At 54.6% G+C, this 19,102-nt stretch overlaps 1 protein-coding gene across 2 annotated transcripts; it reads right to left on the reverse strand.

The window, feature by feature from the left end:
- Positions 1–832: 832 nt before the first annotated feature.
- Positions 833–7,027, reverse strand: EMX2 (empty spiracles homeobox 2). 2 transcript variants are annotated; one of them, XM_051619395.1, is made up of 3 exons: positions 6,414–7,027; positions 4,112–4,296; positions 833–1,389 (listed from the first exon to the last, which is right to left on the reverse strand). In XM_051619395.1, the coding sequence occupies exons 1-3, from the start codon at positions 6,802–6,804 to the stop codon at positions 1,222–1,224; spliced, it is 744 nt and encodes a 247-aa protein (XP_051475355.1). In that variant the 5' UTR covers positions 6,805–7,027; the 3' UTR covers positions 833–1,221. The 2 variants fall into 2 exon arrangements, with proteins under 2 accessions (XP_051475355.1, XP_051475357.1); XM_051619397.1 differs by lacking the exon at positions 4,112–4,296 and having other exon boundaries at positions 1,314–1,389.
- Positions 7,028–19,102: the final 12,075 nt, after the last annotated feature.

The following is a 19,102-nucleotide window of genomic DNA, read 5'->3' on the forward strand; positions in this document are numbered from 1 at the left end:
GAATATTATAAGGTCAGTGCTTGAAAATTGCCCCAATGAAAATGGCCATTAGGAAAAAAAAAAAATTTAAATTAAAAACAAAACAAAACAAAAATCGATCTGCGATTTTAAGTCCCTTTTCTCTGGATCCTCCCAGCCTGGGAGATGTCCCCACCGCCAAACCTGGTCGCTGGGTTTGCGCTTTATTCGTCTTAAAAAATAATCATTATCCGGTTTTGCAATGGGGATACAACTGGGGGGGGGGGGGGGGGGGAGAGGGTGTGAATAATTTGATTTGAATTCTTTTTTTTTTTGGCAGCAAAAGTTACGACCAGCCCCAAACACATCCCTCCCCCCCCAACCCGTTTCCCTCCCGTCCCTCCCCTGCCCCGCCGTGTTTGTCCATCCGGAAGGAACACTATGCTTTGTTACTGCTACTTCATTTAGCTTTCACAAACACTTTGACGCCAGAAGTTATCATAAAATGTTTACAGACTGCACATTTCTCGTAAAATAAAATTAAAAAGCACACAGAACCTGTCTTAAAGGGAAAAAAAAATTACAATTAATTTCTGTCTTTAGGAACCAGGGGTAATTTTTTTCCGGTTTTTCTTTTTTGTTGTTGTTGTTTTTCCTTTTTTTTTTTTTCCTTTTCTTTTTTTTTTTCCTTTTCTTTTTTTTTTTTTTTTCTTTTTTGCCCAGACGGCTTTACACATGCAATTCAAGTTTCTGAAACAGGTGTAGGTTTTGGCTGCTTATGGAAATTTCTCTTTTAAAGACGGAAAAAAACCTGTGAAGTGCAAAATGTCCTGCAAAGTGGTAATTTTTCTGGTTTGGTTTGAGGGGATTTTTTTTGTTTGTTTCTTTCTTTCTCACTCTCTCTTTTCTTTTTAAGATTTTTGTCGTTGCTGTTTCAAGATTATTATTTTCTTTCTTTTTAATTATTTGACGTTACGCTTTTAAAAGTGGACTGCGAGAAACGGAATACCTGTCAATCGCCTCGTCCCGGTGTTTTGGCTTTGATTGACAGATCCCCCCGTGCCAGAGCGGTGCCGGCAGTGCCACAGTTCGGACCTCTCGCGGTCTCTCCCTCTCGCTCCCAGCTGTCTTCCCAGACGGGAATCGCATTTTTGATGAAGATCTCCGTGTCCCTTCCCCGCACCGCCACGCCGGGGGTGTGAGCCTTTAACACTTTCTGTTGGTGGGGTGCCTGGCTTTGAAAAGTCCAAAAAGTGCCAGTTTTTAATCGTCCGACGTGACGTCGATTTCCTCTGGACTGGCTTGTTTGGTGGCGATTCTCCACCGGTTAATGTGATGAGTCCCTTTTTTCTTCTGTTGTGAGTCTGAACCTTCCTCTTCCAACTTTTGCCGCTTAAACTTTGTCCGTCTGTTCTGAAACCATACTTTTACCTGCGGGAGGAAAGGCACCGGGCGTTAGTCCGGACACCGGCGCTGCCCTGCCGGGGGGCTCTGATTGCTCCGTGCCCTGCCTGCCCTATGCCCTGCCTGCCCCGTACCCTGCCTGCCCCATACCCTGTCTGTACCGTGCCCTGCCTGCCCCATGCCCTGCCTGCCCCATACCCTGCCTTCTCCGTCCCCTGCCTGCTCCGTGTCCCCTGCCCCGCTACCCAGCCAGGAGAGGGGTGAGCGAACCCGGCCCCCTTGTGCCAAGGAAACCTCTTCGGGCAAGGCACAGACGAGCTGCTCCGGGCCCCCCCGGCAGCTCGGCAGGACCCAGGCGTGCGGGACAAGAGCAGCCGCACCGCGCTGTGTGCGTAGCAGCGCAGCTGGGCACGGCGACAGGCGGGCAGGAGGCACCCGTGTGCGCACCCGGCTCAGGGACGCGGATCTTCCGCGCAGCAATAACCCCGCGCAATGCCTACAGCCCAGGTGGGGAAAGCAAAGGGTGGCTGCGCGGTGGTGGGCTGTGGACACGCCGGCCCCGCCGTCGGGGCAACCAGCGGGGCGGCCCTTGTTGCCCACCGAGCTGCCCCGCGGCCTCCAGCATGTGGAAAGCGAACGGGGCTGCAGCGGGCGAGGCCGGTGGGCTGCGAGGCCCCCCCACCCCGGACCGGCACCCCCGGGTCCGGCCCGGTGACGCTGAGCGAAGGCCTCGCCTCTCCTAACGGGGCGGCGGGACCTGGCGGGGGGGGGACGGGAGAGCGAGATATTTTCCTCTTGGAAAAGAGAATAAAATGAAAGAAAAAGTCCCGAAATGAAAAATGTCCGGCGCTCCCGCAGCGTCTGCCCGGGACGCGCCGTCCAGCAGCGATCACAGTGAGGCGGAACCTGCAAGTGCCATTGTAAATATCCTTCTGAATTTGTGCAGCGCCGAATAAATTTGACTTAACCATCCGGCAGCTGACTTCAGTGCTTTAATTACAGATAGTATTGATCTGAGAGCTATCTCCAGGGCTGGCCACACTCCTTGTAGCGGCCAAAGGTAAACATTTTTTTTTAAAAAGCAGTTTAAACTGTGGTTCTGTCTGAAAGTGCCTGATAAAGGCTCCAGCAAGGGGGGAAAAGGGAACCAGAGCATTTTAATAAGCTGGTTTAACCCGCTTCGCTGCCTCTTCAGAACAGAGACCTGCTTGGCCGGACACACATCTCTGCTGCATTTTCATATTCTCCAAAAGTCCCCCATTAAAAAGCTGAGCGGGGAACAAGGGGTGAGTTTAATTTGCTTTTAGTTTGCTAATTGAAGGGGAGGACGGTTCATTTCTGCACGCTGATCTCCCAAAAGGGAGCTCATTTGTAGGGGGCTGGGGGTTTGACATCCGGACAAAAGACCCCAACCAGCTTCGGAATCAAGCAGCACAAAGACCACCTTAAATACAGCTTTCCAGTGGAAATAAGCCTGTGACCGGTCCCTTGTTCGGAGAACCTCATAAAAGTGGCGATCCCTTTTTATTGTTTTGTTAGGGAGACATTTTAAAACAAAAGCTCCAACCTCTTTATTGCTTCCCCCGCGAAAAAGAGTTTAGGAAAAAAAAAAAAAAAAAGGGAAAAAAAGAAAAAGAAAAAAAAAGTGTTACAACTTAATCCTCCCAGAGAACACTGTGTTTACTGGGAACTTTGAACTAGGCTGCGGCTGAGTATTCTGGCTTTTTTTTTTTTTAGTACAGTGCCACATACTGTAGCAGAGACCATCCCCCCCCTATTCGGAGCCCTCTCTCCACAAGTCTCGTGGAAGGGCACAAAACAAAAGCCCGACACAACAACAACAACAAACAACTCCCCCCCAAACCCCAGTCTTTCTTCCGGCGAGGCGGAGAAAACAGCGTGAAAAACGCCCTCGCAGCCGGTCCTGGGTCCCGCCGTCGGGGGGGGACCCTGAGCCCATCCCCGCTCCCCCGAAACCCTCGCCGGTGTCCGACCGCGGTACCAGCCGAGAGAGACCCTTGCCCCGGGACAAGCGGAGCAGAAACGTCGCTAATCGTCCCTGCGGGTTGAAGAGCGAAATATTCTCCGGTGCGGTTCTGGCCCGCAGCCAGCCAGCGGGAGAGGAGGTTTGGGGAGGGGAAGGGGGGTGGAATTCCTCGTTGTTAATAATTTCTTTGCTTTTATTTATCATCTTTATGCCCTCCCGAACCGGCTCCTCATAACCACGCTGCCGGACACGGAGTAGGAGCAAGTGAAAAACCATCCAAGAAGCTGTATTTCGCTCGTAGGGTCCAAAGAGGATTTCCCCTCCTCCTTCTCTAGAGGGTGGGGGGAGCTTTTTCCCTACACAGTCAACTACTCCTTGAGGGTCATACCAGTGCCACAGAAAAATGGCCAGGGCAGCCTTTCGTTTGCAGACCACGGATGCCGTCGCTCCCCTTCCCCTTCGGGCCGGGTCTTTGCGCGGAGACCCAAACCCTGCCCCGAGCCCCGCGGGTCCCCACGCCCGGCCGCGGCCCCGGTTCTCCGGCACAAGCCATGGCTCTCCGCAACGGGAGAGGGTTTTATAACACGCAGGCGAGGGGGAGAACCCTTACTCTGTTCCACCGGCTCGGGGATGAAGGCCTAGATACTCCCAGAATTTGCCCGTATTTTTTCCCCCACATCTCGGGACCGGCCGGGTGGGTTTTCCCAAGGACATGCCGGTACTTTCGCTTTCCCAGCTGCCCAGTCCCTGCTTCCCCCTTACCTGAGTTTCCGTGAGGCTGAGGCTATGTGCCAGCTGTTTTCTCTCTGCTCCTACTACATAATGGTTCTTCTCAAAGGCATGTTCCAGTCTCAGTAATTGGGATGGGGAGAAAGCTGTACGGATCCGTTTGGGTTTCCTGGCCAGTGCATTGTGCAATAGGAAGCTCTCCGGGCTGGTTTCATTCCCTGGACAACACGGTAAAACAGAGATTAGAAAAACACCTTCCCCAAACACACTCAGGAGGACTTTTTTAGAGCAACAATTTTTGCCTTCCACCCTTACTCGCAGGAAAATTCGAACTATATTTTCCTTTTTATTTTCAGTGCCTTTTTAAATTTTTTTGTATTAAAATTTCCTTCTATAAAAAAATAGGTGAAGGGAATAAGCAGGAGAAGGAGATGACCGGGATGAATTAAAATTGTAAAACACAACCTGGGGAGCACTACGTATATAAAAATAAATAACAATAATTTTTAAAAACCCTAACAGCAAAACAATTGGCCGGCACCCGGCTGCGGTGTCTGCGGCTTCACCCCGCAGCTGCCCCCCTTCACCTGGCTCACCGGCAGCCTCACGTCTTTCCTGGTTTGCTATTTACACCCAGCGGGGCAGCGGCACTCGGTGCTGCCGGGGCCGGTCCCCGCCTCCGTCCCTGACCGGGGCTGTGCTCCGGATCCCGCTTCCCCGGCCTCTCCTCACTTCCCTCTCCCAAAACTGCTTTCTTCTCCCGTTCCCTTGCCTTTTTGCCGGTGTGCTCCTCGGACAAGGGGGGGTCCTGCCGATGCCGTGCCCCTGCTTGCTGCCCCGCAGGCGGCGGGAACCAGCAGGGAAATAAAGAAACTAACTTGAGGGAGGCCACAGGGCGGCCATCCCAGCCTGCCTGCTGAGGAGGGGGACCGGGAGGGGGTCAGCCGGGGCTTTTTGGTGGGTCTTTCCCTCCGGGTTGTCCCTGTGCCGCTTCTCCAGGTCGATCCTTCCAAGGTGGGAAACCCACCGTGGGTGTCTCTCCTTAAGTGCATTAAAAATCGTTGGAGGAGGAGAGCGTGTTTGAAATCAGGTTGTGGCTCAACACCAGGACATTTCCGCCTTTCATCTACCGCTCTTTACCAATCGCCTGATGACTGCGACAAGTAATTTGGTGAGGGAAACCTGTAATTTTATTCTGAGAGGGTAATAATCCATTTCGTATCTCTGTCGGCCTGGCTTCGGAAAGAGTGACTGCTTTTCCAACCCGGGTGCAACGGCTCGGCAGCAGAAGGCCGGGAAACTGGATATTGCAGGTGTTGGGTTTTTTTTTTTTTCGTTCAGAAATTATAAATAAAAATACAGGGGGAGGGAAAAAAAAAAAAAAAAAGAAAGGCAGCAAAAAGCAGATGGATCCCTCCGAGTGGAATCTGATTTTTTATTTTTGTTGTTGCTGTTGTTGTGTAACGAAAGGGGCAGGAGCTGGACCCATTACGGGAGAAATCGCCTCACCCTTCGGAGAAGACGGTGCTGGTCGCAAAGGGTTAAAGAACGGGGATTTTATTGATTGTGCGCCATTGGATTTGGTTATTTCCCTTTCAGCCGGTTATTAATCGCTTGGCAGCTGGGAGCCCTTCCCTGCCCGTATGGACGGAATCGTCCCCTCTTCCCCCAGCCCCGTCTCTCTTCCGCAGCCCCATTTCCCCGTTCTGCTGTGGCCCTGCGATTATTTCACATACACCCCCCCCCTTCTCCTTTCTCTACGGTTCGTTTCATTTTCCTCTCGGCTCCGCTAACACGGGGAGAGCCCGGATTTGGGGGGCGGCGGTGGGTCCCCGCGGCCTCGGGATCCCGGGCTCCGGCAGCCCGGCGGGCACCTCCGCCTTCCCGGGGGAGCCTAAACATCACGACCCCTCCATTCCACTCTCTGCGGGGCTGCTTTCTTAAGGGGCTCCTAGGCAGCTTTAAACCCACCGGAACAAACCAAAAAATTCCACCTTTCCCCCCTTGCTTTTAACCCCCGGTTCTTTCGGGGGAGAGAAAATCCCAGCCGGCCTTGTCTTCCCGCCTGCCCGTCTCCTCCCAGGGAAACCAAAACAAACCGGGGAAAGAAGCAAAGCAAAAAAACAAGCCCAAGCCTCTCGGTTCTGACAGCTCCTCAAGTTGGGTGGCGGGGGAGGCAGGCACAAAAGACCCTCGGCCCAGCCGAGCCGAGCCCGCGGCTCCGGCCAGCGCCCGCCCGCCCGCGGTCCCTCCGCTTCCGCGCCGCGGGGATCGGCCCGGGGGCCGCCGGGGGCCGGAGGGGTGGATCGGTTGGGAGAAAAAAAGTTGCACGTACCTTGGAACCTGTGGCCCAGATACCGGTAGCGGTGTATTAGCCAGGGGTAGAAGGTGGAGGGGTCCCTTTGCTGCGAGGCGAAGAGAGGGTGCGTGGAGTGCGAAGCGGGCAGCGGGTGGGCGGCCAGGGCGTGGGGAGGGGGCACGGGATGGACCGGCACGGCCGGGTTAGGCGGGTGGGAGACGGCCTCCGCAAAGACCAAGTCCGGGTTGGAGTAGACCCCCCTGCCAGTGGAGTGGAAGCCGTTGAGAAAAGGGTTCATCGGACTGGAATTGGCATAGCTGAGCGCCGCCGGCCGGATAGGATCCTCGGAGCGAGACGCGGGCAAGGGGCTGTCTTTGGCCACCAGCGACTCGATGGTGAAACACCGCTTGGGTGCGGGCTGAAACATGCTGCCGCGGCGAGAGTCCCCGACCAAATCTCTGCCTGGCTCTCTCTGGTGCGCGGGAGGCGATCCGGGGAAGTTTGCAGCAGGGAGTGACTTGAGGAGGGATAGATACACACATAAATAGACAGGGGCTGGAGGAAAAGGAGGCAGCGGCAGCCAGCGGTACCCAGAAGGGAGACACACACACGCACCACGCACACACGCACACACACACACACACACAAAAGTTGCCGGGAGAAGTTTCCCTCCTGCAAGGAAAAGGCGGTCGCCCCCCCCCCCCCCCGCCCCCCCTAAGTCCAAAGACAATCCATGGATGTGATCGGCCCCTTCACAAGTTGTGCAAACGATTTGTTAGTTCATGAGCCTAATTAGTGCTGGGATCACATAAACAGCTTCCTCTGAAGCCTGGTAAATGGCTTGATGATTGGTCGCTATTACTCGCCTTGAGGTTGAAGGGGGAGACTCTTTAAAGTGCGTCAGAGGGGAGGCGAGCGCCGGGCAGCGCCATAGGGAGGGATGGAGCCGCGGATCGGAGTGTGGCGGGAGCGCGCCCGCCTGCGCGGGGGGAGCGCGGCACCCCGCAAAGCTCGGCCCGCACCACCGCCCCCGCGCAGCGCCCAGCTCCGCTCCCTCCGCTCGGTAGACGCGCTGCCCTCCCGCCCCTGCCCCGCCCGTAGGCTAAGGTAGGAGGACTGGCGTGAAGGGGATGGGAGGGGGGCCTCAGGGTGGAACACACAGCGCGGGGCTGGGGGCGGAGGACACCGCATCTCCTCGCGGGGTGTGTGTGTGGGAGTCGGGGCAGCTCCGCCAGCGTGACACCCCTCTCCCCGCCACCTCTCGGGGGCTCTCGGCCCGGCGAGGTTACCTTGAGCAGCCCCGTGGGGGCCGGGAGAGATGCCCCGCTCGGGAAAGGTTTCGTCCCGGTGAGAGGACGGGTCGCCCTCCTCCTCCTCCTTCGAACTTAATTATTCCCCCCTGGGCTCCTTCGCTCTCCCCGCACCGCGCGGTGCGGAAAACAAAGCGGAGGGCAGCTGCATTACGCAAAGCTGGGACACGCCGGGCTCTCGCAGACGGGACAGGGGAGCAAGTCTCCGGTTCCAGCCTTGTCCGGATTTTCGAGATTACCTTTGGGTCCGGGGATGATTTTAGGGCTGAGTTCTCCTTCTCCCATTGGCTGGAGCTGCGGAATAATTATGATCACATCCTAATACTCTTGGCTGGTGCTTACTGTTTATTGGTAGTTAAGGATCTATTATCTATTCATCAGCCTCCCATTTTTGCCAATTACATTCTTCTAAAGTGAAGTACCAGCAGGTATTTTGCACATGTACAATTAATGATAAAAAAATCTGGCGTACTTTAAATCTATTACGCCGCTGTGTAATTTATCTTAAAGATGCGGAATTGCTAATGTAAATTAATGTTTCTGTTGAACCAAGGGATGAGGGGAGTTTTAAAACCAGTCTAGCGTTTCTTTCCTTCCTTACCGGACTTTGTTTTCTGTGTTCTTTCCACTTTATACACAAAGAATCCGTTACTCCTCTGCATTAAAATATGCTAAAAAAAAATAGCTGTCTAAATGGTCCTGGCTCTTTTTTTTTTTCTTTTTCTTTTTTTCTTTTTTTTTTTTTTTTCTTTTCCGGTAAAGGGTGAGCTGAACTCTCTTCGCTTTCTCAGCTCCCTCTCCTAAATGCACTTCTTCGCAGCTAGCCGAGATTTTTAACCCAATACCAAATCGATGGATTAAATAGAAGTGAGGAAACAGTGCTGGGCATGCAAGGATGCTGGTGTTGGTGCGCCTTTGTTTGGGGACTTATTTTCCTTTGTGTCCCCCGCTCTATCTGCACTTTGTGGAGGGAGAAGTTCGCTTTCCGTATGAAACGTGAATCTGTTCTCCAGGCGTTGGGCGTCTGTACGTAGAGGCATCCACATCCACACGTGCAGACGATTGCGGAGACAAAGTGAGAGAGATGTTTGTACAGAAGGCGCGTTGGCGTAACTCAAGCCCCCTGACAGATTTTGCAGGGACGTGCTGTTGTCCCAGGTTTCCCACGTTCGGGAAAACCTTTCCTGCTCTCGGACACCCGGGCAGATATGGGTGCAGGGCTCCGGTCCCGCTGCGCTGAGTTTGCTGCGGAAGGGAGGAAAGAACTTTCCTCCAGCCTCACTCGTGTCCCCTCATGAATCGCTAGTATTTTAAGTTTGTCAGTCCCCTCGCCCCTTTTCCCGAGCAACCTTTTCTCCCTCAGCCGGCGGGGAGGCTCTTCTGGCAGAGATCTGGGGCTAGTGACATGAGCAAGGCTGAGAAAGTGCCCTAAATACGACAGGCATTTGGTGTGCTGAATTCGACTGGGGGCTTGGATCCTGAGCACTGAAAAGAGGAGGGGGGAAAAAAAAAAAAAAAGGAAAAAAAAAAAAAGGAAAAAAAAAGAGGAAAAAATAAAAGGGAAAAAAAAAGGAAAACTTCTCTTCCTAGAAAGAATCGTGTTCTGCATCTGTGTATTTACACTTCCCCGGGACTGTAGAATGAATCTGAATTGGAAAAACTTCAACTCCATTTTTTCCCCTTTTTTTTTTTTTTTTCTTTTTCTTTTTTTCCAGACATCCTGACATAATCACCGGGCTCCTTTGAAAACTGCATCAAGTAATTCAGCAGTTGGGAAGGGAGGAACTATATCCGTGCGGGGGAAAAAAAAAAAAAAAAGCAACACCACAAAACACACACACACACAAAAAACCCGTCACGCACGCAGGGTCGGGATAACCCTCCAAAACGTTCGATAAATTTCCCTCGACCCTCTTTACTGCCGGGGAAATATCCTGGAGCCTAAAATCCCTTTCCGAAGGGGAGTCCCGTTGCTCGGCAGAGGAGGCTGCAGCTGCAGCCGGGAGCTTTCCCTGCTAAGTCCTGTTTCGCCGGGGAAAGTGGGTGATCTCGGCCGCTGCTACCTGCTCGCTCTCCGTGCTACACGCGTACATATACATATCTATGTGTATATACACATATATGTATATCTGGGCACATAAGGGCAGAGAAAGCGCAAGTAGAGCCCGGGGAACACCGGCCCTCCCCGGGTTTTCTCATGGAGAAAATAGGCCGGGGACAGCCAGAACAAAAACCAAGGGGACTCTGGATGGGCTTTTCTAGGGTTTTTCAATTCCCCCACATTGCTGTGTCACTCTCCGTGGCTGCTTCTGGTGGGTGCCTCCCGCGTAGCCCACGGCCCGTGCGGATCCGGCGCCCGGCGCTGACCCCGCCGGGGCCGCTACCCTCCAGCCCGGGCTGCCACGGGAGCATCTCCCGAAGCTCCTCTCTTGAACTTTTCCTACCCAGCGTCTTGACAGGCTGCTCTCGCTGTCTTCTTGGCGTCTACAAGGAGAAAATCTGGCAGGGGCTCCCTTCCCAGCAGTCCCCGATCTGCTCCAAGCGCACTGAGAGGCAGCCTCTCTTGGAGGGAGGGGTGCGCTACATTCGCAGTCAAATTACATGGCTGGCCTCAAAGGCACTAGCTTCGGATTTCTAAACTAATACTCATCTTTTAAAAGCCGAGCCAAGAAGAAAATGCGAGGAAGGCCTCAGATGCGGGAGACCTCGGGTAAGAAGGTTGCTTACGGGCTGATCCAGGCTGAACTTTCACGGGTGGGGAGATGGAGGAGAGGGAAGTTTCATCCTCCCCTTAACTTTCTTTTCCATGCGAGACCCGTCTCCCCTTTCTCTCCCCGGTCCTAGGGATCCGTGCCCACAGCGCGGAGCAGACGCGGCCCAGGCAGTTCGTGTCTGGAGGAAGGCTGCGTGAGTTAAAGGAGCGGGTGAAACGCTTAGTTTAATTCTTTTCTGGACACCCTAAATCCCAGGCAGTATGTCTAAGCGTGCTTGCGAGCCTTTCAGGAAAGGGCGATATGTGGCGGGAGATGGCGGGAGATGCCGGGAGCGCGGGCCGCGAAGCGCGGTGGGGCGCGGAGCCCAGCCCAGCCGGGAGCTCCGGAGCCGGGACGGGGGCTGCGGGGCTTCGGGAGCGCCCGGAACCTGCCCGGCCGGAGGGGACCGCAAGGGTCTCCGCCGTGCAGGTGGATTTCATTCCGCGGGGATCCCGCTGCCGGTCCTGGCTCCCTCCGAGCACCCGGAGCCCCGAGTGAACAGGCCCTCGCTCGCCCCGCAGCGTGGGGTCCCGAGTGGGGTAGATACACGGGGTGCTTTGCACAGGCCTCCCCACTGAAGAGAGCAGCCCTGAAATCCTCACCCCTCTCTTATTTCTGCGCTGCCACCAGGGCTTCGTCTCACCGGCGGAGGGGCTGCTGCAGCGACCGCGGGGGGACCGGGAAACGGCCTCTCTGCTTGGGCTCCGTCCCGACGGCCCCGGGCCACAGCAATCAAGGACGGTCGCTTTAGTTTTTTTCTTTTCGACGCTAGTTCAGAGCATCCTCTCCCCTCGCCCCTGAACCCTGGCCTCGCACAGCCGCCTGCCCAAGCCCGTCCCGGCGCTCGCCAGCCGCGGGCAGCCTCGGCTTTGTTTCTCACATCTGTTTTCGTCGGGCTTGCGGTTCCGAAATGACGTTAGTCACGCGGGACACCAAGAAAAAGAACAAATCTCTGGGTTTACACACGAAGCCGTAATCTGCACCCGTCCGTGCCAGACCCCGGCTCATTTTAAATGTCAACATGTGCGAAGGAAGAGGGAGAAAATGCCGCAGCTGCGTGCAGGCGCAGCGAGCAGCGCGGGAACGACGGGGCAGCGAGCAGCGCAGGAACGATAGGGCAGCTCGCCGAGATGGACTGCTCGGGCCCCGACGTGCACCCGAAAAGTGTCCTGCCGGTCCCGTCCCTTCCCGTCCCTTCCCTTCCAGTCCCGTCCCGTCCCTTCCCGTCCCGTCCCGTCCTGTCCCCGTCCCATCCCGTCCCGTCCCGTCCCGTCCCATCCCGTCCCGTCCCGTCCCCGTCCCGTCCCCTCTCTCTGCGCGGGCCCCGAGGCGCATCCGCAGGGCGACAGCGCCCCCTGGTGGCCGCCAGGTCCAGCGGCGGGACGGGCAGGGAGCGGCAGCTTCCCGCGGGAGACCTGCGCTCCTCCACCCCGGGAAAGAGCCACAAGGAGCCCTAAGAACCTCTTTTTTGTACATATTAAACCCATCAGGGTCTTCGGGAGTTTTTGTTTTGGCAGGGCGCAAGGTGTGTATGCACGCGCATCCGCGCACAAGCACTTTAAACCCTCTCCAGTGCGATGCCGGTTGGCGCAACACTTCTTTTAAAACCTGGGGCTTTAATGCACCCGAACAGACCCCTTTTACGTCGGAAAAAAAAAAAAAAAATCCTGTAATGACGGGGATTTTCCCTTTCAAACGATAGATTCAGCCCCTGGTTTATTTTCACACCTCATTCAAAATCGTGTCTCGCTGCGCGCCATGTATGGACACTTCTGGCAGTCGTGCGCGGTGCGGGTGTGGGCGAGAGGTGTTCATAAACGTGCCTGCCTTCCCGCACCCCCGGCCCTATCCGGAAAGGGACCGTCCCGTCGGGGCTCCCGTGGCCTCGGAAGCGCAGGCGGTACCGGGCGTTGCTGCCCGTTTCCAGCTGAATTCGCGAGGAAACAGGATTTGCCCTGCACCAGTTCCCACAGAGCCCCTGAAACTGCGGGTTTCTGATCATACCGCCTCTGTAAAAGCCCGCGTCTGCCGCGAGGGCTCTACCTGGACGAAAGCTCGTCAGAGTGAAAAAAACAAAACACAAAACAAACCCAAAATTAAAATAGAGGCAGAGCTGCAGGCCAGCCAGGGACTGCAGGTGTCCGGGCTCCAGATATCCCATGGGAAAGAGCTCGTCGTCTCGTTTGGCAGAAAAAAAGTGCCCGAGCCTCCACGGAGGCCGAGGTTGCCTTTGCGCGGGAAGAGCGTGCGGGGGCAGCTCTTGCAGCTGGTCCTTATATTTATTTTTGTGTTTTGTTGTGTTTTTTTTTTCGTGGAAGACGGTGCATCCCAAAACACAAACGCCCCGTTCAAGACAAATCTCCTCGCTCTACGCCTGGGCGAGACCTTAACTGCACCGAGTGGGGCGGGGAGGGGACACACACTGGTGCGCCCTGGGGGTGCGCAGCATCCGCCACCCTGCGCGGTGCGACGCGTAGCTGTCTTATCTCACCGGCTCTGGTCTTCTCGTTCTTCCCGATCCCAAATTAGTGTTCCCCACAAGTGCCACTGCTGGGGAGCTCAGGATTTTCTTCTGCAGTTGGCAGGAAGGAGCGGAGATGCCGCCCTGCGCGGATGCCGGCGGGTCTCGCACCGCAGCCCTCGGCGGGTGCGGGAGCCCTCGAAGCGGCCCGAGGTGGCAGGGAAGGAAAGCATCATGCCCGAGGAAGGGGTTTGTAGTAACAAACTTTCCTAAACTTTCCTCTGCATTGAGAGCACTGCTCTGGCCACGTGGAGAAAGGAAAAAAATAGTAAAAACTAAAATAATTCTTCAAAAGTTTTGGTGTTAAAACAAAATAGAAAAATCACATTTTTATTTACAATAGCTCTATTGCGCACTTTGTTACTAGTGGAGTACTTTTAGTTTCTCCCTCTGACCTTCAATTTTGTTAATTATTTTTTATCGTGCTCCTAAAGGGCCCGATCCTGTCGTCCCGCCAAAGAAAGTTTTGCTTTTCATTTCACGAGGCTTTTTGCCGGACAACAGGGAAGGTCATCGTTATTTTCTATAGGATCGAGGACTTTTAATGCAAGAAATGGTGCCATGTGCTAAAGTCCCGTGCTGGCCTCCCGCAGGAGGAAGCTCCTGCTTGGGCCTGCCAAGGGGGTCCCCGGGAAACCGCAAAAGCCCCCGAGGTGGCCGGTGCCACCTCACCTCGTAGCTGCGGACCCACGTCGAGCCTGGAGGAAAGTTAGTTCTGCTGGGAATTAGCTCCCTCTCCTCAATGGTCAGATCGGGTTTTGTTTGTATGTGTGTTCACTTTCGTCCGTCGTTTGGGGAAATTCGAGCTTGCAAAGAGCAGACGAATTTTCGGGGAGGATTCACTCTGCAACCTCCCACTAACCCTTCCATCCACCCGAGACATCCATCTCCCGGTGACCCACACGAGTTTGCAGTGAAAGAGACAGAACAGCTCTCAAATAATTCTCCGAGCTTCTAAAGCGTAGTGATTCGATATTAGCACGTTAAAGTGTCATTTAGGATACTAATTAATACGTATTTAATTTGAACGAATGCATTTTTTCGAGGACTTGAAGTACGTAACTGCTTGCAGTGACATCTTGAAATAGAAACATAAGTACCGCGCTTTGACACGCATAACCTCCTGAATTCCTTCCCTAGCTGATGTGTGTTCCCAAATATTCAAGCTCGCAGGGATGAGAGCGCTGTGTAAGTCAGACAGAGTGTAATAAAACAGAGCTCTTAAAAGCAAAATCAGCGGTTTCCGTGCATATTTCAGACCCTTGAGGCCCGGGGTGGCTTTTTCTACATGCATAATGCATGTCAAACATATACATGGAGGCTTTTTGCTTAAACTGTGTATGCGATTCCATCGGGCTACTGCTCCGCTACGTTTTGTTGGACGCTCCCGTTCAACAACTCAGTCCCAGAGTAGTTCCAAACTATAGGAGCTTTTACAGTCCTTTTTATATTATTATTTTTTTTCCTGTCTTCTTTTTTTCTTTTCTTTCCTGGAAGGGGAAAAAATAAGGGAAAAAAAACTTCTTTCGGAGTTTTAGAAAACTTCATCTCCTCGCAGTGCACAAATGAGGGGATACCTGGGGCAGACGTGACTCCTTTCCCCGGGTCGCTTCGCTGGCCATTTCGCTCGTGGGGGACACGGCTCGTTCGCAGCTAGTCCTGCTGTTTTCGTAGCGGGAACAACGGGAAGGTCAGGCCGGTGCGGGGACTCACCGCACAACTGCGGCGCCCGCCTCCGCACACCGGGCTAGCAGCGGGTGGCGAGGGGACATGGACCGTGGGGCTTGGCCGACCTTTTCACAGCTACCAGACCTCTACACACCGGTCCTGGAATAGCCGGTGCCAGGGAGCAGGGCGACGAGGAGCCAGCGGGACGACGGCTCCGAGCGCCTGCGCGGGCAGGTTTTGCCCCGGGGCTGGAGCTCTCAGCCGGGCACGGGCCGGGGCTGCCGGTCCCGCTGCGGGCGGCAGGCAAGGCACCTCGGGGGCTGCCGCATCTCCGGGGAACCCGCCTCCTCGCTCCCCTCTCGGCCTTTCAGGCTGAGGAGCAGCAGCCGGGAATCGAAAGTGACCCTTTCTCCCGACTCCTGCTAGGTCTGGGCTGTTTGATGCTGCGATCCAACGAAAGCCTGAACTCGAGGGGTAATTTTCTCCATATGGACAAGAGAGCGCGCACACGGCGGCTGGCTCCAGAAATCGCCAACCTCCAATTGTTTTTCACTTTCCACAGTTACAAGGGGAGGAAAAAAAAAAAAAATCAAATGATACGGTAAATAAAGTGTTTGTTTTGATCTCGGGCCGGAGAAGGCAGCCGGAGCTCCGGGAGGAGCAGGGGAACTGCACCGCGCTCCGCGCTCCGCGCCCCGCGGAGGGGAAGCTCACGGCCGCGCCGGGCCGCGCAGCTCCCGCCGGGGGCCGCAGGTTCCCGGAGAGACAGAACTCCCCAAAGCCAAAGGCAAGGTTTGGTGAAGGCAGAGCAGGAGCCTGGACCTGAAGAAAGGCTCGCGTGAGGCTGCCAGGGCTCTGCTCCACATACAGTGCTGCAGCAGACCCTCGCTGCTGAAAATCTGCTCTGCAGCTTCCCAGAGCAGCGCAGCCGAGCTGCGGGTTAGGGCTGCCCGCAGCCCCCCGCCTAGGTAGGTGGGAAAAGGGGCAGCTGGGCAGCGTTGCGGGCAGGGCGGCGGGGCAGCCTGCCTCGGGCCGCCGAGGGGGGGACAGGCGGCAGAGAGTGGGGCCGCCCGGTCTCCGCTTCCTACCTCCCGGAGAGGTTATCACGGGAGGGCTTGTCTCCCCTTTCACTGTTATTTCAGCAGAAGAGAGCGGGGGGAGAAGGAGGAGAAGCTTGCGGGAGGTTGCAGCCTGGCCGCCGTGTGACACTGCCGAGAGAGGAGCCGAGGCGCTGCGGGAGGGCAATACGTGACCCCCGGCGGCAGCGGTGACCCTCGAAGCCGGTATAATTATTTTATTCTTTTTAGATATCAGTGAAACGAACAGATTTATTTGCAGTTCGCTCCTTCTAGCCCAGCCAACCAGTCCACGCATCAACAGGCGAGGATGACTACGGAGACGGCAGAGGGTACCTCTCCTCGTTACCAGCCTGCATCACAGCGGGATCGGATCATTCCACGAAGCTACCTTCCAAAACTAGGGCAGTTCCTTATAAACGAGCAAACCTGACGTGTTTATCTGTTCGCTTCTTTATTTGTTTGCAACAGTTGTGCCGTTTTCCTGCGCGCTGCCGCCGAGAAGTCCGGTCCCGGCTATCGCCGCAGTGACGTGGAGTTAAGGAAATACTACAGGTGTTACTGCGGTGTTCGGGAACTAATTCTTCTTCCTTCTCCCTCCTCCTCCTTCCCCGAGTTACTTCCTAGCCTACCCAGGTAGCTGGGAAAGGGTCCCACATACCCCGGAGCTGTAAATTGACCGCTGAAATACTTGATCTCACCGAATTAAATCTGGCCTCATTTTACGGGAGGAAGCGAAGTCAATCTCGGAGGTTTTGCGAAGAAAGACTGTTATTTCCTAGTGGGTAGGAGCCTAAGTTGTTAGATATTAGTTTTTAATTACATATTGTTCGTTTAAAAAATAATATTTATCCTTAGGTCCGGGCAGGTATTCAATGGAATTTTCAAGCCCTCCGCTAACCATTCTTTTACAGCACTGATGGAAAATAGCCCATTGTGCGAGCGCCCGGCTGTGTTTCCGCAGCAGACGGGGCTTGAAGTGTTCACCATTGCCTTTTGTGCCCCTCACCGGGGCCGCCGGGCACTGCCGGGCCCGGGGCTTCAGAGGCCCCGCGGGCGCGGAGCGGGCGCGCAGCCGGCGTTAGAGGCGCTCTGGAGCGCGCATCGCTCCGCGGCGGGGCTGCGCCGGGGAGGTGGCTGTGACAAAACTCGGCTGCGAGGTACGGGAAGGAGTAGGAGAGGCTCTTTCTAGTGCAATCGGGCAAAGCCGTAGAGGGAAGAAACTAAGGGACAAGAACCAGGCATCATGAATGAACCCTTCCCTGTCAAACGTAGCCACGACCCGCACGGTGATTTACGAGCTGCCCCAGTTAGGTCCCCGAGGCCGGCCGCATCTCCTGTCCCCCCGCGACAGGGACGTGGTGGCTGGGTGGCTTCAGGGGGTCCTCTGGCCTTTGCGGGGTTTACGGGGGCCGGGGTGGGCGGGCTGGGAGCTGCGTCCCGGCTGCGGGGCCTGGGGGTGCGTGTCCCAGCCCTGATTTACTGCACTTGAGGAATGGGGACCCCTCGGCTCTGAGGGTGCCTGTGCGAGGGCCTGATCCTGCCCCCCCCAGCAGAGCCATCCCCCGCATCTTCAGCACCCTTAGCTTATAAAGAAACACCACTGTCCCTCTCTTATAGAGTATAATATTTATTCCTTATATAGAAACACCACAGCAACTGTCTTTTCAGCCCTTTGCAACTACCTTCAACAAGAGGATTTGCCCCCACCACAAGTCTCCCCCACCCGAGGGGCCCATTTTGTAAAATTATTCTTGCTTTCCCCTACTCTCAGCTCTCCCCGTGCCCTGTCCCCACATCCCACCACCTCCCACCCACTCCTTCCCCTGGCAGTGTGATTTGCATCCCCTGGCCTCAGCATCCACCAGGACCTGGCCACTGCTCCCCCCGTGCAGACCCCCAGAGCCATGGGGTCCCTCACAGCAGTGGGGCTCAGACTCAAGGGCCACAGGTTGCACTCTGCTTTACCAAGAGGTACAGGGACCTCTGGCCAGACAGGTAAACATACTTTAAAACCAGGCACTTCACACTGGAGCAGCATGATTTGGAAGTCAAAATTGTGGGTTTGGAGGGGGCGAGAGACTTATTTTGGAGTGCAAATATTTCTTCTCTCCATGAACTGGCAAGTGGACTAAAACGAACACATGCGGTTCAGCATCTGTTTAGCTAGATGCATCTCAGAGAGAAATATTGGCTTTTCACCTCCAGGTCCTAAATGGGAAATAAAAAGAGGCTGGCGTCCTCCATTCTGTTTGCAATCGCCTATCCCAGGATTAAAGAGGTCTCCATTTTACTGGCTGTCTTTCATTTAACTATTTGGAGACCAGAGATGGAAAAAAGGAATGCCGAGAAGAAAAGAATAGCTGCATGGGATCATTTACAATTCAGTGTGAAAATATCCTACCAAGCCCATTTCTATCCCAGTGCAGTTGAAAAAATAGCACATAGCCATCAACAGCCCATTCCGCTCTGCTGGACAGCATGGAAAGTTTTAGGCAACTAAATTCCTAATGGGACACAGCAGCAAACAGCACAATCATGTCTTTGACTAAACTATGTGACAGCTTTAATTGCTAGAAATGTCAGTAATGGCTAAAATATTGGAGTTTTGGTAAATGGGAGGCTTCCCGCAAATGGTAAATGGTATAGAGTATATGGACAGGAACTAAGAGGAGCACTAGCTTCAAGTGGCACGCTTGGAAGGGCAGAGGAATGAGCCCTTGGAAGGAAGTCAGGATAAAAGCAGAGCCATCCAGCCTAGCAAACAGGGTGTGTGCTTTGGAGAAGCACATCAGAAACAACTGCTTTTCAAATTGATGCTGACAAAGAAATGAGCATCATTTATGTTTAAATACATTTTCATTATTGCTGCTACCATGGGAGGAACATTTCATGTAAAAATATGCATGGTAAAGCATGAGTGGAGCTGGCCACCCCAGAGCTTTCGTTTACTTCTTGTGCAAAGCTCTGATCCTAACGCTGGGAACAAATTCCTGAGCTCCTTGGCCTGCCCTTGCCTGTGCAGCACCCCAGGCCCGCTAGAATGCTGCGGTGGGACAGTGCCCACTTGTGGCTGGCCTTGCTTGAAGCAGAGGAGGCAAAAAGCCCCTGCAGGTGGGCCAGCCAGAAAGCTTTTGGAAAATGCAGTGCTTGACTTGTCCAGTGGCGATTCTTGCTTGCTTTGAACACCCCAAAATGGACAGGGATGGAGGCAGAGGGAACTAGAGACATCTGCATATCCATGCTGCATCAGAGCTGCTTGTGAACACCTAAGACCCTGAAGGAACCCCAGCTCTCCCATCACTGCAGTGTTTGCTGGAGTCATGTGAAGTTCAATGGATCTCTGATCCTCTGGCATATGGAGCATTTGGTTATGGATTATTCATTAGCCTTGCAA

The sequence above is a fragment of the Apus apus genome, chromosome 4 (assembly GCF_020740795.1).
Source record: "Apus apus isolate bApuApu2 chromosome 4, bApuApu2.pri.cur, whole genome shotgun sequence".
NCBI classification, from domain to species: domain Eukaryota; kingdom Metazoa; phylum Chordata; class Aves; order Apodiformes; family Apodidae; genus Apus; species Apus apus.